The sequence below is a fragment of the Macaca fascicularis genome, chromosome 3 (assembly GCF_037993035.2).
Source record: "Macaca fascicularis isolate 582-1 chromosome 3, T2T-MFA8v1.1".
In the NCBI taxonomy this organism is placed as follows: Eukaryota; Metazoa; Chordata; class Mammalia; order Primates; family Cercopithecidae; genus Macaca; species Macaca fascicularis.
This window is the reverse complement of record NC_088377.1, coordinates 156,436,924-156,462,435: the sequence shown is the minus strand read 5'-3', so window position 1 is coordinate 156,462,435 and position 25,512 is coordinate 156,436,924. Positions and strand designations below refer to the sequence as shown.

The window sequence follows — 25,512 nt, the reverse complement described above, 5'->3', positions numbered from 1 at the left end:
TCTAAGGAAGGGAGGAGCTGGCAGAGGAGATAGAGGAGTAAACATGGAAGTAGAAACTCTAGGAAAGGGAGATCCCATGGAAGTGAAAGATAACAATATTTCAAGGTGGTTGTGTCAGATACTGTGTTTGGCCAGATAAATTATAGTGATGTGTTCGGGCTAGAAATGAATAGCAGTGACGTGAAGAGTACCGAAAAGTGAGGGAACAGGGACCACACATGCAGCTATCTTTCCAAGACATCTATTTGTAAACAGAGGGAGAAAACTGAGGATGCAGAGTCCATGAAGAGATACACTCCCACCTATACACACTCTCTACACATACATTTTTAGACAGGAAAGACTTACATATGTTCACTGTTCTCCAGAAGAAAGTTCAAACTGAATGCAGAAAGGGCCACTCAATGGAGTGAGTGTATGAAAAGATGGGCAGTGATGGGGTGTGTACTACAACAGGAAGAGCTGTATCTCCTCCTTTGAATGGAAGGTAAAAACAGGCTCAGAATTAGGTAAGTTTGTGGGTAGGGCCCAGGGTGGAGAGACCCTGAGGAAAAGCTGGATGGCCTCTTCTCCCCCTGGAGAGGGAGGGAAAGTTGCCAAGTGCTTCTTTAAAGAAAACAGCACCAAAATGAGATGGCCGCTGTGGAAAATGGGAGAGGGCAGGTCTGCTTGTCTTTGTAGTTCTCTGCTGTGTCCCCAAACTGTACCTAGAAGATTGTGGCACTTATCTGCCACAGAGTAAGTGCTCGAGAATGATTTGTTGCAGGAATGTGGGACATATTGAAGTTCTGTGGAGGGATTCTGAGGCTCTGTTGAGACCCAAGACCACACATGTGTAGTGATAGTGATTTTTACAGTTATCAAGGTTTTTTCAGGAATGTTTAGCTCCCTAGTATAGACAGGAGTTGAAAAGACAGATAATCCAGATTTTTGGTTCTGAAAGGATGGTATGCAGAATGACAGGGTCATAAGTAAGTCCAATGCTGGATAACGGGAAAAAAAATAACATATGGGAGGCCAGTTTTTTCTGTTTTTTTTTTTTTTTTTTTTTTTTTTTTTGAGACAGAGTCTTGCTCTGTCATCCAGGCTGGAGTGCAGTGGCACAATCTCGGCTCACTGCAACCTCCGCCTCCTGGGCTCAAGCGATTCTCCTGCCTCAGCCTCCCAAGTATCTGGGATTACAGGCATGTGCCACCACACCTGGTTAATTTTTGTATTTTTAGTAGAGACAGGGTTTCGCCATGTTGGCCAGGTTGGTCTCGAACTCCCGACCTCAGGTGATCTGCCCACCTTGGCCTCCCAAAATGCTGGGGTTACAGGCGTAAGTCAGTGTGCCGGGCTGGGAGGCCAGTTTTAAACATATTTATACACATACATATATATATTTTTTCATGATTAATTAGAGTTCAAGAGCCAGTAGCTTCATACTTATTTCTAACTAAGGGTATAATTTTTAAAAGCAACAGGAACAAAAAAACCAAAGGCACTTGATTAAGAAACAAAACAGGACTTCTCTACAAACTCCAGCACACTGGCCTGGGCATACAGCAGACCCTTAATAAACACCTGTTGACTCCATGTAATTCAGTTTTATGGCCTAAGGTAATGATGGCTTTTGGTTTTAGCTTCTCCTGTCACTCCACAGTACACATTTCCTAGGAGATATCTACCATAGATGTTAAAATGTTCTTTCTAAAATAACTACTTTTCTGTCATTCCAAAAATGCAATTTCTGCATCCTTCCCTGAGCATAATTATTAGGAAAAAAATAAACTTCAACTTCTAGTGTCAACTTCAAATTATGTTATGTTATGATGATATTATTCCCCAAGAGGTCCAGTTCCTCCAGTTTGATTTCCCAAGAGAAGTTATAGTGGAAATTTGGGCAGGTTTAATATTTCTTTGGAAAACTAGTATATTAATCCATTTTGCTCTTTTCTTTCAATTATCTTCACATTTGCCCCAAACTCCTGGATTTCTCAGTCTTCTAAGAGACAACTACTATTTATTTGTATGAATATTTTTTCTCCTTCAAAGTGAGCAGAATGATTAATATCCTTGAGCAAACTACTTAATAATTATTCAATTTTATTCTTCTAATTGCCTCCTACATCCACTTGAGAGGATGTCTACCATCTTCAATTTTTCCCTTCAGTCAAGTATACGAGAGGAAGGAAAGCTGGTACAAATTACCAGAGTCCTGTGTTTGGATGGGGGCCTGAGGCCACACTATGTTGCATATCAATTAAAATCCCATGGGAAGATTTGCCTGAAAACCCTGAAAAATATGTGTCACCAGGTTGTTGACTTCGAAGTACTTCCTCTGTTTTCTCTTGTACTTATTTATGGAAATTTAAATTAAGACTATCTAAATTGTGGCATATAGAACCCAATAAGTTCATTTTCTCCGTTCTTCTGCATCCTGGCATTGCTGGCTATGCATTGGTAAAAGCATAACATTAAAATGCAAACATGAAAACAAGTTACTTAGGGATTTAATATTTAACACAGTTTTTTAAGGTGAGAAATTGAATATGTCCTTTATTATCATTTCAATTTAATGTAAGCAAAAAGAAGCTGTTCAAAAAAAAAAAATCTGTGTTCTCTGCATTGTGAAAATTACATACAGAAATGCAAATTTATAAAATGTGTATGTTACAAAATAAATTACTTTTACTATAAAGAATGCTTTGGCTTCTGAGGGGCAAGAGCAGGTATTTTTAGTTTTCTGTGGTGTGCCACGGAGATAAAGTATTTTTAAATCCATAAAATAGAATACATAGGATTTTGAAGGAAACCAATTATGTTTAAATACAGGGACACATTCTGAGGAAGGAATCATTAGGTGATTTCATCATTGTATGAACATCAGAGAGTGCACTTACACAAATCTGGATGGTATAGTCAATGACATACTTAGGCTATATGGTATGGCCTATCATTCCTAGGCTACAAAGTTGTTCAGCATGTTACTGTACTGAGTACTGTAGGTACCGGTAACACAATGGTATTTGTATATGTAAACATAGAAAAGGTATGGTAAAAATACAGTGTTCTAATTTTATGGGACCACCATGCTATATGCGGTTCATAATTGAATGAAATGTTATGTGGCCCTATGACTATAGTTGACAATATTAAAGTTGACGTAGAATAAACATGTGCTTCTTTGTAAACACATTAATAACAAGTTCTAGTGGTGATCTGATAAGTACTATTTTAAAAGTAGCAATTGGTATAAATGATACTTCATGATTTCTGCAACAACTTTAATACATGAAAATGTCATCAACAAAGCCACAGGTACTATTAATACCACTGAAGTTTATTGCCTATGGGTATAATTGAGAGAAATACTAAATTTAATTTAAAGTTTATAAATTAGTGAAATTAAGTTGGTTATCTTTTCTCAGACTTAGCATTGGACCCTCCCCCAGTGCTAAGGCCCCGGAGCTGGAGGTTCATAAGTGAATCTTCCTAATACCTTCCTGGTGTATTCAACTTAAACCATCCATATTTTTAAAAATTCCCCTTACAAGAGTTTTTAAGAAATATGTCAACTTTAAACTATGAGGTTCCTTCTATACTATTTTACAATATATTAGTTGAGAATTATACCTATTAATTATAAAAGATTCTCAAAACTATAATAGTTTTAACACTATATATAAGTAATTTAAATAGCAAAAGCATTTCTAAGAGAATTTAGTATTTCTAAGTTGCTTCAGTTAGTTTTGGGAGTCAGGATGGGTCATCTTGGAATGTAATTAAAAAAACAGCAAATAGCTAAATAAGTATGTATTTTGAAAGAATAATAATCAATTCAAATACCATGAGAATCTAATTGAATCTGGAAAGAAAAAATCATTGTTGAAAAATTCCGGGTGTTTATGGAGATTTTTGGAGCTATTTCTTTTAAGCTATGTACTTATAACTCACAAACATATAAGCTAAGAATAAAACTAAAAAAAAATTAAAATATTATTATGGAAAATGTCATTAATCACTGCCATAGGGTTTCCATAAATGGTAGTTAATAATTGAATGAAATCATGTAAAATTTGCAAGTGAAACAGGTAAGGGGAGGGGAGGGAGAGAAAGTATGAAATAGAGAAATGAGAGAAAAGAGGAAGGAGAGATGAAGAAGAGACATGGGGAACAGAGACAGTCAGACAGAGATATGGAAGGTGTACTTTGGAGTAGCAACCAAAATGAGATAACCAAAACTCTGGAAGTGGCAGGCTTGATCTGCAAAGGTAGATGCTCCTCCTACTAGAGCATAAAACAGTCACGCCCCTCGACATGAGTGGTACCCTTCTGTTCTTATTCCTTCGAAATCTTCTTTTTTAAAAACTTCATGTTCAAAATTTATTTTCCCCCAATATTAGCATACTCTATTCTTAAACATTTTGGTGTCAATTCAGCCAGGCAAACAACCGATATTTTAAGTATATATAGAGATGGAAGCACACAAAAAGAAATGGAAAGAATATAGTAACAAAACGTTGGGGGAAAAACAGGTAATTTATAAAGGCACCAAAGGCAATAATGAAAAATACAGAATATAGTATCGTAAGAAGTAGTTTCAGTTAATGACAAAGAATATAAATATAATCCATCTAAGCTTGAAATTTAGAATGTTCTCCATTCTGCAGATTTCCAAAAGATCATGCGGCATTTGGACATGAATTAAGGCATGCATTACCCATCAGTATATTTCTTTAGTCCAGCTGATTTAAATATACTCACTCTTCCACCCTCAACAATGCAACTCATTTTTCTAAAAGGTAAAGTATTTTAGCTAAAGTAAAATTCAGGCTAAAGCAAAATGCAAAATATAAAGAAAAGATTTTTATTTAACATGAGCATCTGAGATAAGGTTTTACTATAGGTGGTTATCTCAAATAACTGAAGTTGAAAGCTATATTCAATGAATAATACTCTAATACTATTTTTCTCTATGAATACCCTTTATAAACTACAAGACACTCATGAGTCATTAGACAGTTTTTGTCAGAAAATTCAAACATCCGGCACAACCTGTATTTTTCCCCAAAACTTCCTCCTCTGAATTGTAGTATTATGCAGTGTCTAGTGCTATTATTGTAACTAAGAAATAATTTTTTGAAATGGTTCTAAAATGAAATGGAAACTTTTAGTGTATTTTCCTCATCCCAAATGATAAAATATTTTCTTAGGTGGAAAGTCTCCAAAACTTGTAAAACTACTATGCCATATTCTACTGGTCATTTGAAAGAGCTCCATTTAAACAAATTGAAAGTGCCTCATGTGTGTAAGACACAGAAATGAAGGAGTCACTGTAAAAAACAGTGCTCTGCAGGCATGGGCCCTTTCTTTTCTCTTTTCCTTTCCTTTTCTTTTCCTTTCTTTCTTCCATCCTTCTTTCCTTCCTTCCTTCCTTCCTTCCTTCCTTCCTTCCTTCCTTCCTTCCTTTCTTTTCTTTCTTTCTTTTGTTTTTTTTTCTATTTAGATGCAGGGTCATGCTTTCCCACTCTGTTGCCCAGCCTGGAGTGCAGTGGCACAACCATAACTCACCACAGCCTCAGGCTCCTGGATTCAAGGGATGCTCCTGTCTCCGCCTCCTAAGTGAAGTAGCTAGGACCACAGGCATGCAGCACCACGTCTGCATGATTTTCTTTTTCTTTTTTTTTCCTGTAGAGATGAGGTCCAGACTGGTCTCGAATTCCTAACCTCAAGCCATTCTCCCGCCTTGGCCCCCCAAAGTGCCAGGATTACAGATGTGAGCCACTGCCCTGGTGACCCTTTCTTTAAAATCTGAGAGAGATAAAACACACACACACACACACACACACACACACACACGCTCCCCTACAACACCACAGGGTACTTTGTAATGAATTTCCTCCCCTCTCACCTTCTCAAAAACATCATGCTCCTGCATCGTCAGTGTCTCCTCTACTAGTTCATTACCAATAGCACTCAACCATGTACCCCATTTCTAAAAAAATTCACTTTTATATCCCAGCCTTTTTACTTACTCCCCTTTTGGAAAACTCCTTGATAGAGTAATCCAGATTTGCAATTTTCAATTTTTCTTTTCCTATTTTCTCTGGAATCCATCTCAATCAGACTCTATCCCCATCACAACACCAAAAGTATGAAGGTCACCAATGACTTCTACATGACAATTTCAATAGTCACTTCTCATTCATCTTACTGGATTTCTCAGTTGCTTTTGAAACATGATCACTCCATCTGTTTTAAAATACTTCCTTCATTTGGTTTCCAAGCTGCCCCTCTTTATCCCTGCTCCATTACTAGTTACTCATCCTCACTTTTTTGATGGTTTCTCTTTGTTTTCTACTGTCTGCATAATGGCCCAGGGCTCAGTTTGTGGAGTACCTTTGCACTTTATCTATGTTCTGGGCAAGAGTTCTTAATCCTGCATTCAAATTAGAATCATATAGGGAGCTTCTAAAGGATGCTGACACCTTGGATCTACTCCATTGCAAATGAATCATAATTGTTGATTTGTATTTTACTTCCTATTCCCTTTGCCCTAAAGCTTTTTCTCCAAATATCCAGAGGCCAGGGAACCCCAGTTGCCAGTGGTCTCATCCACTGTACATTCTGTACCTTGAAAACTCACAAAACATATCTCAAGCTGCAGACCTTTCCTTTGAACTCCAGACTCCCTTATCCAAACCCTTGTCCACATCACCACTTGTACAGATAATGGGTATCTCAAATTCAATGTATTCAAAACCAAACATGACCTTCCTCCATGAACCAAACCCCATGCTTCCTATAGTCTTCTCATCTCAGTTAATGGCCACTCCATACTTTCAACTGCTCAGGCCCATAAACTTGGAGTCATCCTTAATCCCTGTCTTTCACACCAAAGTCTCATTCTTCAGCAAATCTTGTTCTGCCTTCAAAATACAGCCAAACGCAACATCTCGTCACCTCCATCACTGTCACCCCGATCCAATCCTATTACCTCCCACGTGAATCACAGCAATAGTATCACGGCAGGTCTCCCTTTTTTGGACCTTGTGTACCTGTAGTCCACTCTCAGCACAAAAGGCAAAGTGATGTTTAAAAATGGTAAGTCAGATCGTGTCGGCCATCTGCTCATAGCCTTATGCAGTTTTCCTACCTCAAAATTAAAAACATTACAATGGCTCATTAGGCACCTCATAATCTGGTCAGTTCTTAGAGATGTTTGATTTTAGATCTGAAATTATCCAATCTCTTCAGTTACCTTCAAGAATAACACAGTGCTAACAGGATCTTGTTGTCTGTCTTTAAAACTTTGCAGGGGGAAATAATAACTCTTGTCAGATTCTCAAAGAAGCCCGTAAGATCAAAAATGATCAGAATCATTGTGTAAAAGATTATCACAATTAATCAAAACTCCTTTTTATTACAGATTAAGCTTTAACCTTTTCAAGCCTTTGTTTGTGATAGTGATTCAATGATGAGTAGGGCATACTAAAGCATAAATTTACTTTAAATATATTTTAAAATTAACCTACTGTTTCCCATTTGTACAGATTTTGCAGTGGTTTCTTTACTTATCTTTTCTTCTCTTTAACTGTTTGCTTAACTATGTTTGTTTTACTTCTTACACTATACTATGTGTAAAAGCTATGACTAAATTCAATTAAGAGCCTTATGAACATAAAGTATAAGATGCTATTGATTTTCATCAATTTGTGATCCAAAACACAAAAGTCAGAGATTTGGAACTCAGAATCATAAGGCCCTATCCATCCCCTCCATTCAAACTCGATGAATGCTCATGGAATGAGGTAGGAGTAGGGATTTGAGAAAGGCTTTTTAATCACCAAAGGTTACATGTCCTCATACCAAATCATTCCAAAGAGGTTACTCAGAAGTCTTCTAAAATTAATCAACCACATAACCCCTACACAGCAGAGCCATCGAGGTTAACAATTTGGTAAATGCTTCTCTGGTTGCTCAATTCTCTTGCTTTGACAATGTAAATGCATTCATTTAGTTCAGTGTATTAAACTATAGATCTAAAGTCTAAAGACACTATATGCTTGCTTGTCAAGAAGGTATCATTATTGCCTTCTCATAATTTCAAATGTTTCTTCTCTCCTGGATCTTTTCCAGCTGAATGTAAACATACTGAAATCGTTCCTATCTTAAAACAAAATAATACACACCAAACAAACAACCCTTATGGACTTGCACTTCTGCCCTGAATTTTGGCCTTTCTAGAACTGTTTTCATATTCCACAACCCACATCATTGTGGCTTCTCCATGAAAACGACTCTTAATAAGGTCACTAAATGATGTCCACGTTGTGGACTCTTATTAAGAGTCGACAACCAACAGAAATATTTCAGTGCTCATCTTACTGAACCTGTCATCAATATCTGGTACACCTTGATATAGTTCTCTTCCTCTTTTTAAAACATTCTTTCCCTGCCTCGTGATATCATTCTCTCCAGTCTGTCTCTCCTCTCACATTTCTTGTTTCCTCTCAGCCAGATAATCATCCTCTTCTCTTTGCACTGTGACCTCTCCTCTAAGCTATCTTATCAGTATGGTCTTACTCTGACTTACTGTCTATCTGATATTACCTCTGGAGAAAAATCTGAACTTTCCATGGGATTGCCTCCCAAGCACACAAGCTGAACCCACACTCCCATCCCACCAAACTGGCTGGCCTCCAGTGATTGCTGAGTCACTCAGTTCTCAGCCATCTGACCTTTTCTCTGAAATCTCTACTTTAAAAAAACTCATCCAGATTTATAGTGAAATGTCTCCTCTATGAGAACAAATATAAATAAGTATATTTGCCTCTAAATTCCTTCTCTCCAGCTCCAATTGTATATTTCCAAGTGCATTTTGGAATTATCCTCTTGAATTACGTATAATCATACACAACTAAACAGATCTAAAACTCAACTCATGATCATCTCCAAACTACATTCAGCTATTCCTCCTAATTTCCTAATCTCTATTCAATTTCCAAACTAATTGAACTAAAATGTTAATGACAGTCCTGCTCAGAATAATACATACCTGACTGCTCTTTCAAGTCTACCCAGATTTAGCTCTGGACCTCATTTAATCCTGAAACTCTAAAGCAAGTCTTCAATTCCTCTATTGCCTGCCCTTGACACAGCTCTAGGGGTTGAATCCCTCACAAACAAACTTCCATCTCCAGCCTGGCTGCTGCACCTACATATTATGTTTGACCTAAAAAAATCACCTAACATTTCATCACTGTACTAAAACACAAAACAAAACAAAACAAAACTTTGGTGCATTAATAGAGTCATAGGATTTATTCAATTCTTTCCATTATTCTGAAGCCTGGTTTCTAAATAGTCTCCTCATCCAACTACCCCACACCCCAAAGCTTCCTGGCCAATCTATCTGTATCTCCATTGTTTTATTTCCTCTCCACCCATCTCCTGAGTGAATGCTGAGCTAATTTAGTTTGCTAGAGCAGTGACCTAAGATAGCTTGTCTACAAACCCAAAAAACCAACAGTGAAGTCCATACATAGCTGGTAGCTTCTAGCTCTTCTTTAAGATGGCCGATAAATTGTTGGTTATTACAAAAGAAGAGCTCTGGGGCTTAAGGCATATTTTGAGTTATCTCTATGTTTCAATATTAAGTTATATATTTTTCAGAACCTTGAAATTTTTTATTTGCTCCTCACCAAATACATAGGTATGAGAACAAACTAGTTAACTTATTTTCCTAAACTCTAAAGAAAAGGTACTTAAATGTTTACTTTTGACCCTACAGAAACACTTACTATTTATAAATACTTCTGATGGATAATTGATTTAATTTTTTTTAAAAAAACCGCTAATTAAAATATTTCAAGTAAACAAAAATTAATGATTTGTATGTGCAGAATAATTTATACTTTGATATAGTCAACTTTGATCATGCCTACTCTCCACACACACACTCCTCATTGTATTACTATTTTTCCATTTAATGTGTTGGCTGAGCAGTGACATTTCTTCAAGTCCTATTTTCCAAAGAACTAGCAAATATTGCATTGGAAAGGAGAATTCTAAACCTTTCGCCCACACCATTATTGTGACATGGGATGGAAGGCACTGTGCCTGAGAAAACAGAACATAACAAAACAAAACATCATCCAAGCAAATTAAATATTTTGAGGAATGCAGTGACATATCTTGCCAAAGTCACAGAAAATTTGTTTCTGGAAGCCCTGATTATAACTTTATGGTCATATCATGAGCTCCTATTATTATCTTTGCACTAAAATACTACTGTAGTACTTCTACAATTACAGGCAAAACGGAAAAGCTTTCTATGGGAAAAAATGAATATAAGACTTTACAATACTGTAGAAACTAACAGCAAACAACTCAATTTCTTTTCTTTTTCCTTTTATTATTATTTTTTGTATTTTTAGTAGAGACAGGATCTTACCATGTTGGCCAAGCTGGTCTCGAACTCTTGACCTCAGGTGATCCACCTGCCTCAGCCTCCCAAAGTGCTGGGATCACAGGTGTGAGCCACCACACCCGGCTCAAACAACTCAATTTCAATTTTACCTTTCTAATTTCTTTTCACAGCTTCAGGATTCAAGAACATATAGTTGTTTGAAACCCATATGGAATAGTGAGAAAAGTTGATGAGCTGGGAGGTAGGAGCTCTGAGTTACAGTCCTCCCTCTGCTGGGTCTCTTTTTGTATTTCTTTTAGCTCAAATATTTGCCCTTCCTTTCATTCCTTCACATTCTCTCCCTTAAGGATTACAGCCATTCCTGTCCTTTCAACCACAATGTCTATGGAGTGATAAAGAAAAAGTCTAGTTCTCCAGTTGACACTCCTAACTCACTTTTTACTGAACTTGTATAAGCCAGGCACTAGGCTGTATGCGAAACATTAAAAGATAAGTAAGATGGAATCTTGCTTTCAATGAGATTACATTTTAATACAGAAAGGAAGATTAATAGATCAACTTCAGTACAATTTTGTGCCCCAAGCATGCTGTGGAGACCAAAAAAAAAGGGGCAATTTGCCCAAAATGGGGCATCAGGAGATGATGACTAAGAGGAGTTCTGAAAAAAATATGTAGAGATCAAGAATGCAAAGAGTTATGAGACCATTCCAGGCTGAGGGGAGAGAAGAAACAAAGGCACTCAGCAGTTTCACCTGACCATGTGTACAGACATGTCTATGCATTACAGTGGAGGCACAATTCCAAGTGCAAGGAGTTAGACCTGGAGTTTGCAAACGGTGAAAGGAAGGGGAAATAGTGAGGTCAAGGAAAGATATTTTTACCATTTTACCAGTGATTCACAAGGAAGGAGGGGAAATCACTTTATGAGCTTTTCTAATTGTCCTGCCCAGTTCTGGTTAATCCCTTTTTAACGCTGTGTACCCTACACAGACTGTCTCCTGGAGAATCTTGGCTATACTCCTACTGGTGGGGAGTATGCACTATCCCTCTGGTATATTCTGAAAAACTGCTCTGCTATAAATGCAAGAGAAAATGCATCAAAAAGACAAAGAAGCGAAGCCTAAAAAGAAAACAAAGAAAGGTCATAGACCTCAGAAACCACAAAATAGCTTTAAAAAAAAGAAAGCAGATAAAGCCTGTAAAATACAAACTGGGTTTCAGTCCTTCCATAGGTCCAAATGTCTCCTGTATAGCTCATTAGCATCCCAAGCTCAACACCTCTAAAATCAATTAATCATTTCCTTTTTGATAACAGTTCATTATTAACGTACAAAAAAAACTGCAAAGATAATCAGGGTGCAGATGGTAGGGCACGTTAATACATAGCAGTATTGGCTACAGGTGAGAAAGCACCCTGATTCTATATAATTCCAACCATGGAATTTTTGTATTACAGAGAGAAAAGAAAACATAATTTTTCAAAAAAGTATATATGGGATATGATGTCCTTTAGATAAATCATACAGATCTGTGTGGTATTAATAGCTACAGAAGAATGGGGCATCACAGGATCCATAGAATGGTTCATTCCTACTCATCTAGTATCTTCTCTACTAATTTAGCTTTTCAGCAACAGCAAACTGTTTGTGGTTCTCTGAATAAAACACATGAATTCAGGAATTTACATAGAGGGGAGCAACACACACTGGGAACTTTCAGAGAAGGGGGTGGTGAGAGGACGAAGAGGGTCGGAAAAAAATAACCAGTGGGCACTAGGCTTAATACCTGGGGGATGAATAATCTGTACAACAAACCCTCATAACACATGTTTACTTATCTAACAAACCTTACTTATCAAACAAACAAAAAGAGGAGCGTGCGCGCGCGCACACACACACACACACACACACACACACACACACACACACAAGAGAAAAAGAAAAAAAAAGAAAAGAAAAGAAAAAGAAAAACAAAATCCTTTGGCTTTGAATGCTTCCCTCTATTCTCAACTCCCTAAACTATCTTTGTCTTGTCTTTCAGGTCCCCAGCCAGGCATTGACTTTTCCAAGAAGCTAACATTCCTGACCCCTCTATGAACCTTAATACTAATGATCATAACAGCAGCTAACACATATTGAACACTTCATCTGAGCCAGTCTGTATGCTAAGCACTAAGCAGTACCAATTCAAGGCTTCTTCATAACAATCCTATGAAGTAGGTACTAATAATATCCCCATTTTAGAGATGAGACACTGATGCAAAAAGAGGCTAAGTAACCTGCCTAAAGACACATCACTGGTGAGTAGCAAAGCCAATATTTGATCCCAATCAGGCTAGTTTCAGAGTCTGTCCTCTAATTACTACACCCCACTGCTTCTATGTGATTAAAAATGAGATGACTGTAGTTACTTCCATCCACATAATGCTCTGCACTGTCTTGTTCAGCATTTAGGTTCAATGATATACTAGGACTGGATACATATTTCTCTATGCATACTAAATGTAGAATATCAAGTATGTCGTGTAAATTAACTATCAAAAATTCCTAAAAAGCATAAAATCTCTTTAAAAGTATTTTGCTAGAACTTAATTTTTACAGAACTATATAGATGTAACTGGCACATGTAAAACATATTAGGATTTACCATTCCTATGATAAGAAAAGTGTCTTTGAGTCTAATGAAAACCCTTGGCAATTTGAATATTATATGATACTAAATTATACTATAATTATTTCAAAGGTCAAGAATCTTAAACATTTAGTCTTCAAACTCTCCACCTGAGTGATGCAATCAGAAAATTAAAGTATGTATTAAAATATTTAATTATATAAAACAAGTAGAAATCTACAAATTTAATAACCTTTAAATAAAATGTGCAATTTTTTTCCCACATGGATTTTTTTCCTCCATTGCAAAAATGGAACTTTTTAAAAGAACATTTTTTTGTGTGTGACCATGAGCAAACATTTTATTTTCCAGGGCTGGTTTCAAGGAAGGGTAGGATAAAATGATTTGGAATAGAGTATTGTATTACTTACTAACTCATGAGAAACTCTATGATGCTTTTATGCTGGGCACCACTGTACAATAAAAAAAAAAATTGACTCAGATTCAATCCAGCCTTTTCAGGAATTCACAGTCTAGTAGGAAAAGGAAAACAGACAGCACAGGTGTGAGAGTTGTTTTTAAAACTGTGGTAAGAAGGGCTTTAAGAGGCAAATGTATACTAAGAAGAAGATCCCTGCTTGGTCCACAGCTGTAACTTTAGTCACACAAAATAGCACAGAGGTTAGGAACATGGACTGTGGAACCAGAATTTTGAGTTTGAGTCTCAATTTTACCATGTACCAGTTGCCTTTGGTGGTTTCCTTTAACTTCTCTGTGCCTCGGTTTCCTCATTCATAATTAGATACTTTCATAGAATTCATAGAATTGCAGTGTTGTTGCAAGGACTAGATAAGTTCATGTGAGAGAAGCAAGTAGCACATAGAAGGCACTCTAATAATATGAATCAACATCGCTTAAAAAGTACCTGATGGGGAGGCTGAGGTGGGTGGATTACCTGAGGTCAGGAGTTCAAGACCAGTCTGGCCAACAGGGTGAAATCTCATCTCTACTAAAAATACAAAAAAGTTAGCTAGGCTTGATGGTGGGCACCTGTAATTCCAGCTACTCAGGAGGCTGGGGCAGGAGAATCGCCTGAATCTGGGCGGCAGAGGTTTCAGTGAGCTGAGATCACACCATTGCACTTCAGCCTGGGCAACAGAGTAAGACGCCGCCTCAAAAAAAAAAAATAAAAAAGGACCTGATGAAGTGCAGCCTTCTTTGTTCTCAGGCTTTGGGACATTGGGACATTCACAGTTAAAGACATGTTAAAACATCTTGCCAACCCCCCACAGACTCAATTATGGCTGGTTCAAACCTTACCTCTGTATAAGCAATGGATCATGTCTTAGCAGTGTTTTTGCTATCCTGCTTAGAAAATAAGCCCTTAGTGTTCTTAATCAAACACTAGAAAATTTGTAAATATTTTATTCCATTATCTGAACCAAAAAAAAAGTTATTCCAGTTGTTGATATAATTTGTATGCAGTACAAAAATCACAACCACAAGCACCATGTACCCAGACAAACAAAACATTGTCGAAGTGGGCATGATTAGCTGCTTTGAGAATTTCAGTTAATATTATTTTGCTACTTGTTTGCTCATTTGCCCTTGGAAGAACAGGCATAGAAGATGACGATTTAACAAAAATGTGAAGCAGAACAGTCATAAAACTGAGAAAAGCCTTGTGCTATGGTTTGAATGTCACCTCTCCAAAACTCAGATGTTGAAACGTCATGGCCAGTGTGATGGTATTAAGAGGTCAATCCTTTAAGAGGTGATTTGGCCATAAGGGCTTCTCCCTCATTAATGAGATTGAGGCCATTATAAAGAGGCTTCATGCAGTTTTTGATCTCTTGCCCTTCTGCTTTCTGCCATGTGAGAACACAGCGCTCCTCCCTTTCCAAGGATGTAGCAACAAGGCATCATCTTAGAAGCAGAGAATGGTCATCACCAGAAAACCTAACCTGCCAGCACCTTGATCTTGCTCTTCCCAGCCTCCAGAACTGAGAGAAAATAAACTTCTGATCTTTATCAAATACACAGTCTCAGGTGTTTTATTTATTTATTTACTTTAGAGACGGGGTCTCACTCTGTCACCCAGGCTGGAATATAGTGGCACAATCACAGTTCACTGTAATCTCAAACTCCTGGGCTCAAATGATCCTCCCACTTCAGTCTCCTGAGTAGTTAAGACCACAGATGCATGCCACTGTGCCCAGCTATATTTTTTTTTCTTTTTTGTAGAGATGAGATCTTGCTATGTAGCCAGGCTGGTCTTGAACTCCTGGTCTCATACGATCCTCCGCAATGGCCCTTTCAAAGTGCTGGGATTACAGGTATGAGCCAACCTGACCAACCTTTAGTCTCAGGTATTTTGTTACAGCAGCACAAATAGACTAAGATACCTAGCCACTAAATCTCCTCATTCTTATTGCTTTATAAAAAATCATTTCCATCCACTTTTATTTGCACAATAAATCATGCCGCCCATTCAAGGCCTACTGTTCTGACATATGTGCCTCCTGAAATTCAGGTGCTATTTCTGTTCACCACAACTGTTTCTGCCACTGCCCCACTCTGCACATCAGGTTTTAGGTGTTTCCTCAACAAGAGATCACATATTCTATATAGCAAGAGATCTATCCTGAGAGTAAAGCAAGTGCTGTAAAAAGAGACTCATAGAATCTTGGAACCAAACTTAATTTTTAAAATTATCTAATCCAAATCTTTCATTTCACAGAAAAAGCAGGCCCATAGAAACTCAAGTACCCCAACAAGCTGGTGGCAGAATTGAGAATGTTTTCCCTTTTAATTTGCCATCTACCACTTCTGTGGATTTTTTGTTTTGGTTTGGTTTTGATTTTTATTACAGCACATTGCCAGAGAATAAACATAACTTCAAAACTGATAGTCAGAAGAAACACAAAATTTTAGGGCACAACCTTAAATAGTGACAAATCATGAAGACATAGAACTTTGAGAAAAATATGGACAATGGAATTTTAATCTAGACTCAAGCAATCACAATAAAACAAACCTACACTTGTCTAAATTCTACGGTCTTACAATGAAGATATGGATAAGACTTTGCAAAATATATTTATACATTTAAATTTGTATTTTATGTTCCTCTTTTCCCCAATCCAATCTGGAACATATTTTGTGATAAAAGCAGATTACACAGATTACAAGGGACTTCCCTTATCCAGAGCTCTGTGGTAGGCCATAAGTGTGAATGTGAGCATGAGAGGAGAAGAGAAAGAAAAAGAAAAAGAGGGAGGGAAGAGGGAGAAGGAAGGAGAAGGGAGAGAAAGAGGAAGAGTAAAACTATATCTCATTCATATACTGATGATTTTCTTCCTCCTTCATATGTTACTTATGAAGCTGCATTCCTACATTACAAATAAATTCAGACATGGTATTAAAGGCAAGCAATAATAAAAAATTTTATAAACAATCCATAAGCTATTTCAAGTTAGGATTGATATGCAAATGTTACCATTCTTTAATACAAAAATAAGTAAATATCAAATGCAAAATAAGAGGTTAGGGACATAATAAGTAAATTCAAATGTATAAAACAAGTAGATTTCAATTGCATTCAATTATTTCACCCAATCACCTAGAAGCGAAGATCCTCTAAAGAAAATTGCATTGCCTTCCCAACTCCTTGGAGAGCCAGTTTAGTTAACAGCCTACCTATGCTTCAGAGATGACCATGCAGCTTACATGTCAAACTCATTTTAAAGTGTCAATCAAGTCCCTTTCAATCTAATTAGTTTGGAAAGTAGTGTCACTGACCTGGAACTATGCAGACCATTTATTATCATATCATTTGATCAACCTAACACTTTATCTCAGTTGAGTTTGAGACACCTGTAGCCAAAATGTAATATCCTTTCTCCCACTCATTACTGGTAATTCTCAATACAATTTCCTATTTACAACTCAATTTGTCTCTATGAATAAGCATGACCAACTTCAGAGGCATTCCACAGAATTTCTCTTACTTAAGATTTCATAGCAAAATAGAAAGGAAAAGGGAATAAGGAGAAATATATGTATATCAGATACATATAACAGATTCAAGACTTTAGACATCCAATAACTGCTAAAAGGAGAAAGGAGGAAAACCAGAGGACCGTGGATACATGGAAAGAAATTCAGATCCTTAAATATAGGAGGAGATTTTTATTTTTTAAATGTAATACAATGAATTATATAAAGGGAGTCTGTTTTAATTATCACCATGTGCAATTTGTTTAATAAAGAAAAACTTTCTCAGGTTCATAGTATTTAACCTGTTTTTAACCCAGCCAAGGGCAGGATGAGATATAACTGAAGAGGTAATAACTAGTTCCTCAGGGGACAGAGAACACAGCCAAGTGCCTCTAAAGGAGGAGCTGAAGACCAGACCAGTGAGGCTGGAATGGGATGGGAATGAAGATGGTTGAGGTGCTGACCAACATGGCGGTTGGAAGATGCTGGTCAATCAAGCAACAGAAATCACCTGGCCTATTCCCTGGCAAGAGCATGAAAGTTACCTAATCTTTCTCTCATTTTAGCTTTGTCTATTTAAGAACTGATTTGCAAGACAAAAATACAAGCAGGTAATCTTATCTCTGAACTATAGAATAACATATTGCATCAGGGAGAGATAAAAATACACACATACACTCATGTATGCCATCAAAATGTTGTATTTATATTTTTAAATGTGGCATTAAAAAAAGAAGTATAGCAGTTATATTTAAAGTAATGACTATTCACTCTAGAAGACGATTATCTAAAAGCAGGATGTCAGCTGTCACTGCTTCCTTTTCTATCTTGTGCTTTCCTTTGGGGAAGTTAATCTGCATTTTACCAAAATTCCTGTTTGTCTGAAGGATAAGCAAGATTCTTCAATTATATTTGCTTGATCAAATAATTACCAGGAAATATTATTTTACATCTGGTCAAATAAAATCTACATATATCTCAAACTTACCTTCAGGTGAAGAGCCTGTCTTTTGGGAAAAGACAGCATTTACTTTGCTCTTCTTACTGATATCGCTGTTTACAGACAAGCTGGACTGAATTTTTCTATGCATTTTTTGCGAAACAGGTGCTGAAAGTTTGCGATTATCTGCAGATCCGTGTTTGGCCCCATGGTGAATTCCATTTCCATTGCTCAGACCTGTGTGGCCATTCTTTATCTTGCCTATTTCCTCATCACTCGACACCTGTGCTGAAGTCTGAAGCTGAGGCAAGCGCTGAGGTTGGGCTAAATTAAAAACAGGAAAAAGTCAGCCAGTTAAAGAAAAAGAAATTAATATTTTAAAATAATGAAAATACATTCAGTAGCAGAGATTTGGGGTTTTACCCATGATATTAACACTGCAGAGGCAACAAAGAAAAGAAAGAAAAATACTAACATAGACATAGAGAAAGTATAATTTACTAAAACAGAAAATGGGAACAGGGTCGTCAAAAGTGGGTTTGTGCAAGGATATAAAAAGTAGACCAGAGAAATACTGTTTTGGGAGGTTTTAAAGAAAATTTAAGTTAGAAATCTGAAAAGGTAATTTAAGACTCATTCAGAGAATGCTGATTGTTTTCTATGTGCTGAGCCCTCTTTGTGCATAGACACAACAGTGTTATTTCAATACTACTACTAATAACAAACTACTCAATTGTCTTTTCAAATAAAAGGAAAGAAATGATAAGTTCTGGTATTCAAAGCTGAACAATACAAAGAAAAATACGGTGTTTTTTAAAAAAAATCCCATTGTGAATCCTGCAGAAAAAAATCTTTTCTATATTTATTCTTTAATTTGATTTTGAAATAAACCAGTTATGAAAAGTTAGGAATACAAGATAATTTCTTTAATAAAACATATCTACCAAAATTAAATGTCAGGACTTTAGAAGTACATCAAATGCCCATTCTTACATGACTTATGTAACATTATGCAGGAGATCATAGTACAAGCAATAAACAAGACAAAGAAATGTAATAGGTCTGACTTCTAGAAGGAATATACAAAATTTTTGAGCTGTGCACAGAGTTGAATGTTCTGGGGAACATTCAAATATATAGTATACATATAATCTAAGTTTAAGACTATAAATACTGAAAGTCTAAAAATGTAGCAAGATTGATACACAACCATACAAAATCAACAATGCTCTTGTAAGCAGACAGTAAAACCAATTAAAAAATATACAAGAAAAACAACTCTTCACAATAACAAAAAAAGAAAAGAACAAGCCAACAAACAAAAAAAGACGCTATATGTATCTTGGAATTAAACTAGAAAAAAATGGACAGAGGTTTTATGGCAAAAATTACAAAACACTACTGAAATGCATAGAAGAAACCCAAATAGGTGGAGAGAACATAAATATGTTAATTATGTTAATTCTCCCCAATTTATTATTTAATGCCATTTCCATAACATTTCCAACAGGCTTGTTCCAACAGGAACTTGACAAGCTGATCCAAAAATGTATATGGAAGAGTAATCAAGAAGGACCAAGGAAATTTTAAGAAGAAAAAGAGGGTTGTAGGATTTGACGTATGAGCCATTTCTATCACAGTACCTAAAGCAGTACGGCATTGGACCAGGCATAGACATACAAGCCAATGAAGCTTATGAAATTATTAAGCCCCAAATATGGGACTCATATATTAATATAAGGTAGACATGCACACACCTACATATTTGGGTACAATAAATTAACATGCATAATTACATTATTATATAAATTAATATAATTATATCAATATAAATATTAATGTTTTAATCAATATAATCTAAGTAATTATGTTGATTATATATATTTATATAACATAAAATATATAAATAAAATATAATTAATTATATAAATATTAATATTTATACAATTAATATTGGGTATCGTATGCTTAATATAATTAGTACATGTAAATTCCAAATTTATTAAATGCACATATATAAAAAAACAAAACTTTTTATTTAAAGAGTAAATAGAAGAGACTGTTTTAATAGCATAACCACAAACAAATATGATTTTTTAGACAATGAATCATAAAACAAATGTGAATATTCACCTGTTGTGTTGTGTTGTCCAACATTTCCGGTTACACGCATGGAGTTACGTAAATTCCTCTACAACATCCCTAGGCTACTCTGGAGCTAGAGGACAAGGATGTGACCTACATTCTGCCAAACAGAAGTGTGGCTTGCATTTGGAAGTGATCAATGCAAGCTGTTAGCCACACCAGGGTGGTGGAGCCTCTCAACACAGGGAGTGAAGAGGTATTTGTTGATTTTAGCAGTGAGGGAAAACTTATGGTGTCCACCTCCTAGCAAAGAGTGGCCTAGTGCTACAGCAGTGGGGTTTTCAATAGAAAAGCCCTACTGAATGGATGGACATGATCCTTGGCTGTATAACTCTGAGATTATCTATGTGCTGCTAATAAATTTATTTTCTATTTAAATTAGCCAAGATTTTTGCAGCTAAAAGCCCTGATGCCCCCCAAAAGTTATCTGTTTACATTGATTAAGTATTAAAATCATCATTTACCTTCATTATGTAAATTTTAAGCAAAGTTATATATCACAGCTTTTCAGCAAAAAACACGAGCAACAACAAAAAACATTCATGTGAAAATTGTACTGTTATACTTTCCTGGAATTTAAAAATCTAAAACTCACTGTTTTAATTAGTCTTTTTTTCTGTTCATGATTATGAGCAATTATGAAATGTAAATTACAAAAGACTATGAAGAACTGTTCCACTTGGAAAAGTATTGCATGTAAGGATGTAACAGTTATACATTGGGTTGATAAATGTGCTAAAGAGGACTTATTATCATTGGGGTCTACATAAGCCTTGAAGCATTTTTCAGAAAAAAAAGACAGTTTGCCTCTGAGTAAGTCTTTAGTAAGCCATTGTTTATTTCAATTCTTTTTCCTACATCCTATGTATTGTGAAGAAAAACACCTTAACATGTCAAAATATTCTACTCATTTACTAGCATATTTTAAGAAAAATGATGGATTTTTTTTACCTAAATGCATACTTTCATACGAAGTCTATTAACATTAATATCTGATTTATAAAAACTAATATAGGACATCCTGTTATAGTTTTTCAGTTCTTTACTGATAAAGAGGAATAATAGTCTAAAAGTAAACATCTGTTCAGCAGTTATATATGCCCTTTTCATAACTAAAATCTACACAGCATCTGTAAAAGGATTTCTTACGGGTGTGCAATGGTTTGATTTAGAGATGAATTTGCTGCTTCTGTAACTTCTTGTATCAACTAGAATGACATGCTAATGACTGCTATTGAACATAAAGCTAGTTATGCATATGTACTTTAAAAGATGCCAAAAAAGACAGTTAAACCTAATTTGGTGTTATTTTCAGAGCACTTTCCAGTAATCTCACCAAATAAATGGAATGTTTTCGGCCACTTTTTCCTCTGGAAAGAATATTTCAAGCAATCTGAGAGCTTGATTGAGTTGAAATGGCATTGACCAAAGCTGGAGAGACTCCTTGTCAATCAAAAACATCCTGTCATATTTCATAATTCAAAATAAATTTAGAATTACTATGCAATAAATATTTTTCATAAATAAAAATAAGAGTGGTAAAAGACACTTGTATCCTGGCTACCAAATTCTAAAATTGACATATGTGACCTTTCTCTGCTACCAAAATTGACTATTTGCAAATTACTAGGTATGGCTGGAGTGATATTCTCACGTATGCTTAATGATTTATCTATATTTCAATCTTCAAAATGATATCCATTTCTGTTGGCAGATAAACAGCAGTACATTATTTTTGTTTCACTGTCACCTAATTATTTTCACTATAGTTTGGATTATGATCAGATAACCAAGCATTATCCCTTTACACCAGTTTTTCTAACATTAAAATATTTCTTAGTTGAATGATTTTGCCAGATGTGTGTATTGTGTAAGTCAAAACTGGATAAGCCTTAAATACATTAGCTATCTCAACAGAAATTAAATTTAACTTTATTGATAATTATTTATGGATGTGACTTGAATCTTATGGTAAAATTGCAGTTAAAACCAAGTAGGAAACATGATTTTATTTTCAAATAAAGAACAAAAACGCCTGACTGATTAAACCACAACAACTTGGCTTTAAACAGATTTCCTTCCTTATTGTGTCAAAGTTGTGTATGGCTTTAAAAAAAAAAAACAACACACGCTAATATGGAAACGACACAATGCTTCTTAAAACACAAGTGATGCCTAGGGACCCTCGCTCTCCCTTTAATGATCCACTGCTCTCATTCAGCTGTCTTTCTTTTTTCAAATCTTTACATATGTGACAGCTCTCAAAAGTAGACCATAGACCATCTGGCATTTTTCAGAGGTGTAACTTGTGCAAATTCAGCTCTATTGGGAGCGCACTGCTATCTTCTGCCTGCGTTATAAAGGGACAATAGAATGTAGAACTTATGAGTTGTTTTGAATTATTCATTTTTTTGCCTGTATATTCAAGAAATTTTACAAACTCTGCATTTTGTACTACATAATCACATGCGTTAAAGGTACAAAGAAACTTTTTGACACCTCTTTTCTACAGAAAGCTGGCATTTTGTTTGATATGTGAACATTCAGCATCTGTTATATCATTCTAAACAGGATGGGTACTTCTACAAAAGACCCCATTTTAAATTTACTCCATAATACTAGCAAAAAAGAAAAGTATTCTTGATATTCAGTAATGAATGCAATACACATCAAAATTTCAAATACCACTTATAAGAACATTCAGCGTCTTCAAACCTGGATAGCATTGGTCATCCGCTTAGCATATGTGTAAAGATGTTTTTTAAAAAAATCATTGCTGACACAATACAGCATGATTGTAATTTTAATATCCATGATGAATAGTTACAAATGTCTTAAGAAATACTGCACTTTCTAGGTTCAAATGTTTTCAATCAGGAAGGAAACCAATAAAATTAGGTCTAGTGATTTTCAATAAGAATAATAAATATGGGAGTAAATGAGTCAATAGCATGAACTTCTTTTGATAATTTAAAAAAAAACCTGGTGATATTGTAGCTAGTAATAACTATACTGGAAACCACAGCTGCTGGAGTGGCAATATAAAGCAACATTTTGCTATAGCGTATAATCTATTAGTATGTGCAAATCATCTTCAGCCACTGGTCTCTTTACACAAGTCAGATTTAATAAAATTAAAAAGAATTCTCATGCTATTCAGCTTAAATGGTTGTTGTACACATAAAAAAAATCAAAATTAAATGCTCAGGATGTAAAATTGTTAATAACAAAATGGTCAATGTAGAATATGGAGGGAGAAAATGACTTGGTGTAAATCTAAATGATTTTTCCCAGAGATGGCAACAAAGCTTTTACTGGTACCCATGACTTTGCTACTCCATAGTCACAATGGGACAAATACATACACAGATAGTAGAAGATATATATATATATATAATATATATGATATGCACAGATATACAACAGCTTTAAAAGGAAGATGAAAAGTTACTTCTATATGCACTAATATGATAAAAACTATTTTACATTTTTATTGCAATATAGTGTGAATTTAGGTGTGTGAATTTATAGTGTGAATTAAAATCAACTAAAATGAACATCCCAATGCCCAGTTCTTTTCATCAACTTGATCCAAATCTTCCTCAATATGGAAACCCTACATGGAACCTATATCCCAACACTGACATAGTCTAGATGTTTCTGGCACTTTCTGTATCTGTTTCTTTATTTCCCCTTCAAGGGTCTTCTAATTTTGTTTTTGTATTTACCTCTTGAGCTTCTGGACTCTTTTTTGACATAATATTTTCCATCTTTACTTTATTTGATGTGGATATTTAACATGCTGAAATACACTTTGGAATCCTGACATTTTTTGGAACACTCATCAATTTAAGGATTCCAGTCAAATTCTGTAACTACCTGGCTGGGAACTCTCAAAGGAGACAATTGTTTTATGATTACATCACATCTTACAGAATTTTTAACATGAGTTCGGTTTTAATGATTCAAAATAAATCTCCAGATGACAACAGGAAGTACAACTACCCCCATCCCCAAAGAAAGGATAAAACTTTAGAAGTTGTTTAGAGAGGCAGTAATTTTTCTGTATTTCATAAAGAACATTTAGAGAGTACTTAGATTTAAATAATGCCTGGAGTAAGAGACTCTTCTCCAAATTAATTTTCCCAATTGTCCTTAGTACGTGGTTAGTCCCATTTTTCTGCAACCCTAACCTTGCAGTTAGGTTTAGCTATGTATCTATGGTCTCTCTAAAAGAATGAGAGCAGGAATTATTTCTGCCACTTTTAGGACTGGGTCTTAAAACCTGGGTGTGCCCGCTCTATACTTTCTGTTTTGCAGTTGGCAGCAAACCAGTTTTGACCACAGCTGAGTGAAATACGTTAAGAGATGTTCCAGATACCAAACAAAAGGAATCTGTATGGCAGCAGGGAGGGGCACTTCTTGCTGACCTGGAATGCTCATTTCCTACTGTTCCATAAGGAATTAATTTTTATCCTATTTAAGCTACAGAATTAATGCTGAGACTCCATAAAACATTAATGGCTTCTATAAAGGCCTATTAACAACTATGTACTATGAATATATACATACATATATACACACACACATATATTCATATATGTGTGTGTGTGTGTGTGTGTGTGTGTGTATACATATGATACATAAACTGCCCTTAGCCCAAATGACTCAAAATATGCCAAATTTCACAGGAAAGAAATGCTTAAATGATGATTGGCTAAAAATATACACAATCTATTAACAACATATAAACAATCTCTTAATAATAGTAGGAAGAATGCTACTAAATCCACAGCTACAGTGGATCTTAGAAAGTAGACAATCTGAGCCAGGCGCAGAGCCCAGTGCTTTGAGAGGCTGAGGTCGGAGGATCACTTGAGCCCAGGAGTTCGAGACCAGCCAGAACAACATAGTAAAACTCTGTTTCTACAAAAAAATAAAAAATTAGCTGGGTGTGACGGCACACGCCTGTATCCCAGCTACGTGGGAGGCTACGGTAGGAAGATGGCTTGAGCCCAGGAGGGCAAGGTTATAGTGAACCATGATCAGGCCACTGCACTCCACCCTGAGTGACAGAGATCCTATCTCAACGAAGAAAAAAAAAAGAGAGAAGAAGAGAGAGAAAAAGAAAAAGTTGACAATCTTTACAATGCAAGGTCTAATTATTAATGAGGTATAATAATGATATCATGTAGTTTTGTAGAAAAAGTATCCATCCCACCTTACTTTGCCATTTGAAGACCAGTATATAAAATTTTCTTAAATTTCCATCCTAATCATGGCTAGGAGGATATCAGATAGGGTGACCCAACAATCCCAGTTTACTCAGGACTAAGGGGGTGGTAGAGTGTGGCGGGACTTCCTGGGATGAAGAATTTTTAGTTTCAAAACCAGGTCTGTC

The 25,512-nt window shown here is 35.8% G+C and overlaps 1 protein-coding gene across 5 annotated transcripts in view; it reads right to left on the bottom strand.

Annotated features, from left to right (window-relative positions):
• MDFIC (MyoD family inhibitor domain containing) overlaps window positions 1–25,512 on the bottom strand; it is a 92,204-nt gene that overhangs the window by 15,825 nt on the left and 50,867 nt on the right. For 3 of the 5 annotated variants that reach the window (XM_005550565.5, XM_015447963.4, XM_074036610.1), the window contains one exon: window positions 18,015–18,290. The exons of the other annotated variants lie outside the window; for them this stretch is intronic. In XM_005550565.5, coding sequence (XP_005550622.1) covers window positions 18,015–18,290 — 276 coding nt within the window. The remainder of the gene's footprint in view (window positions 1–18,014; window positions 18,291–25,512) is intronic. 5 annotated transcript variants of the gene reach the window in all.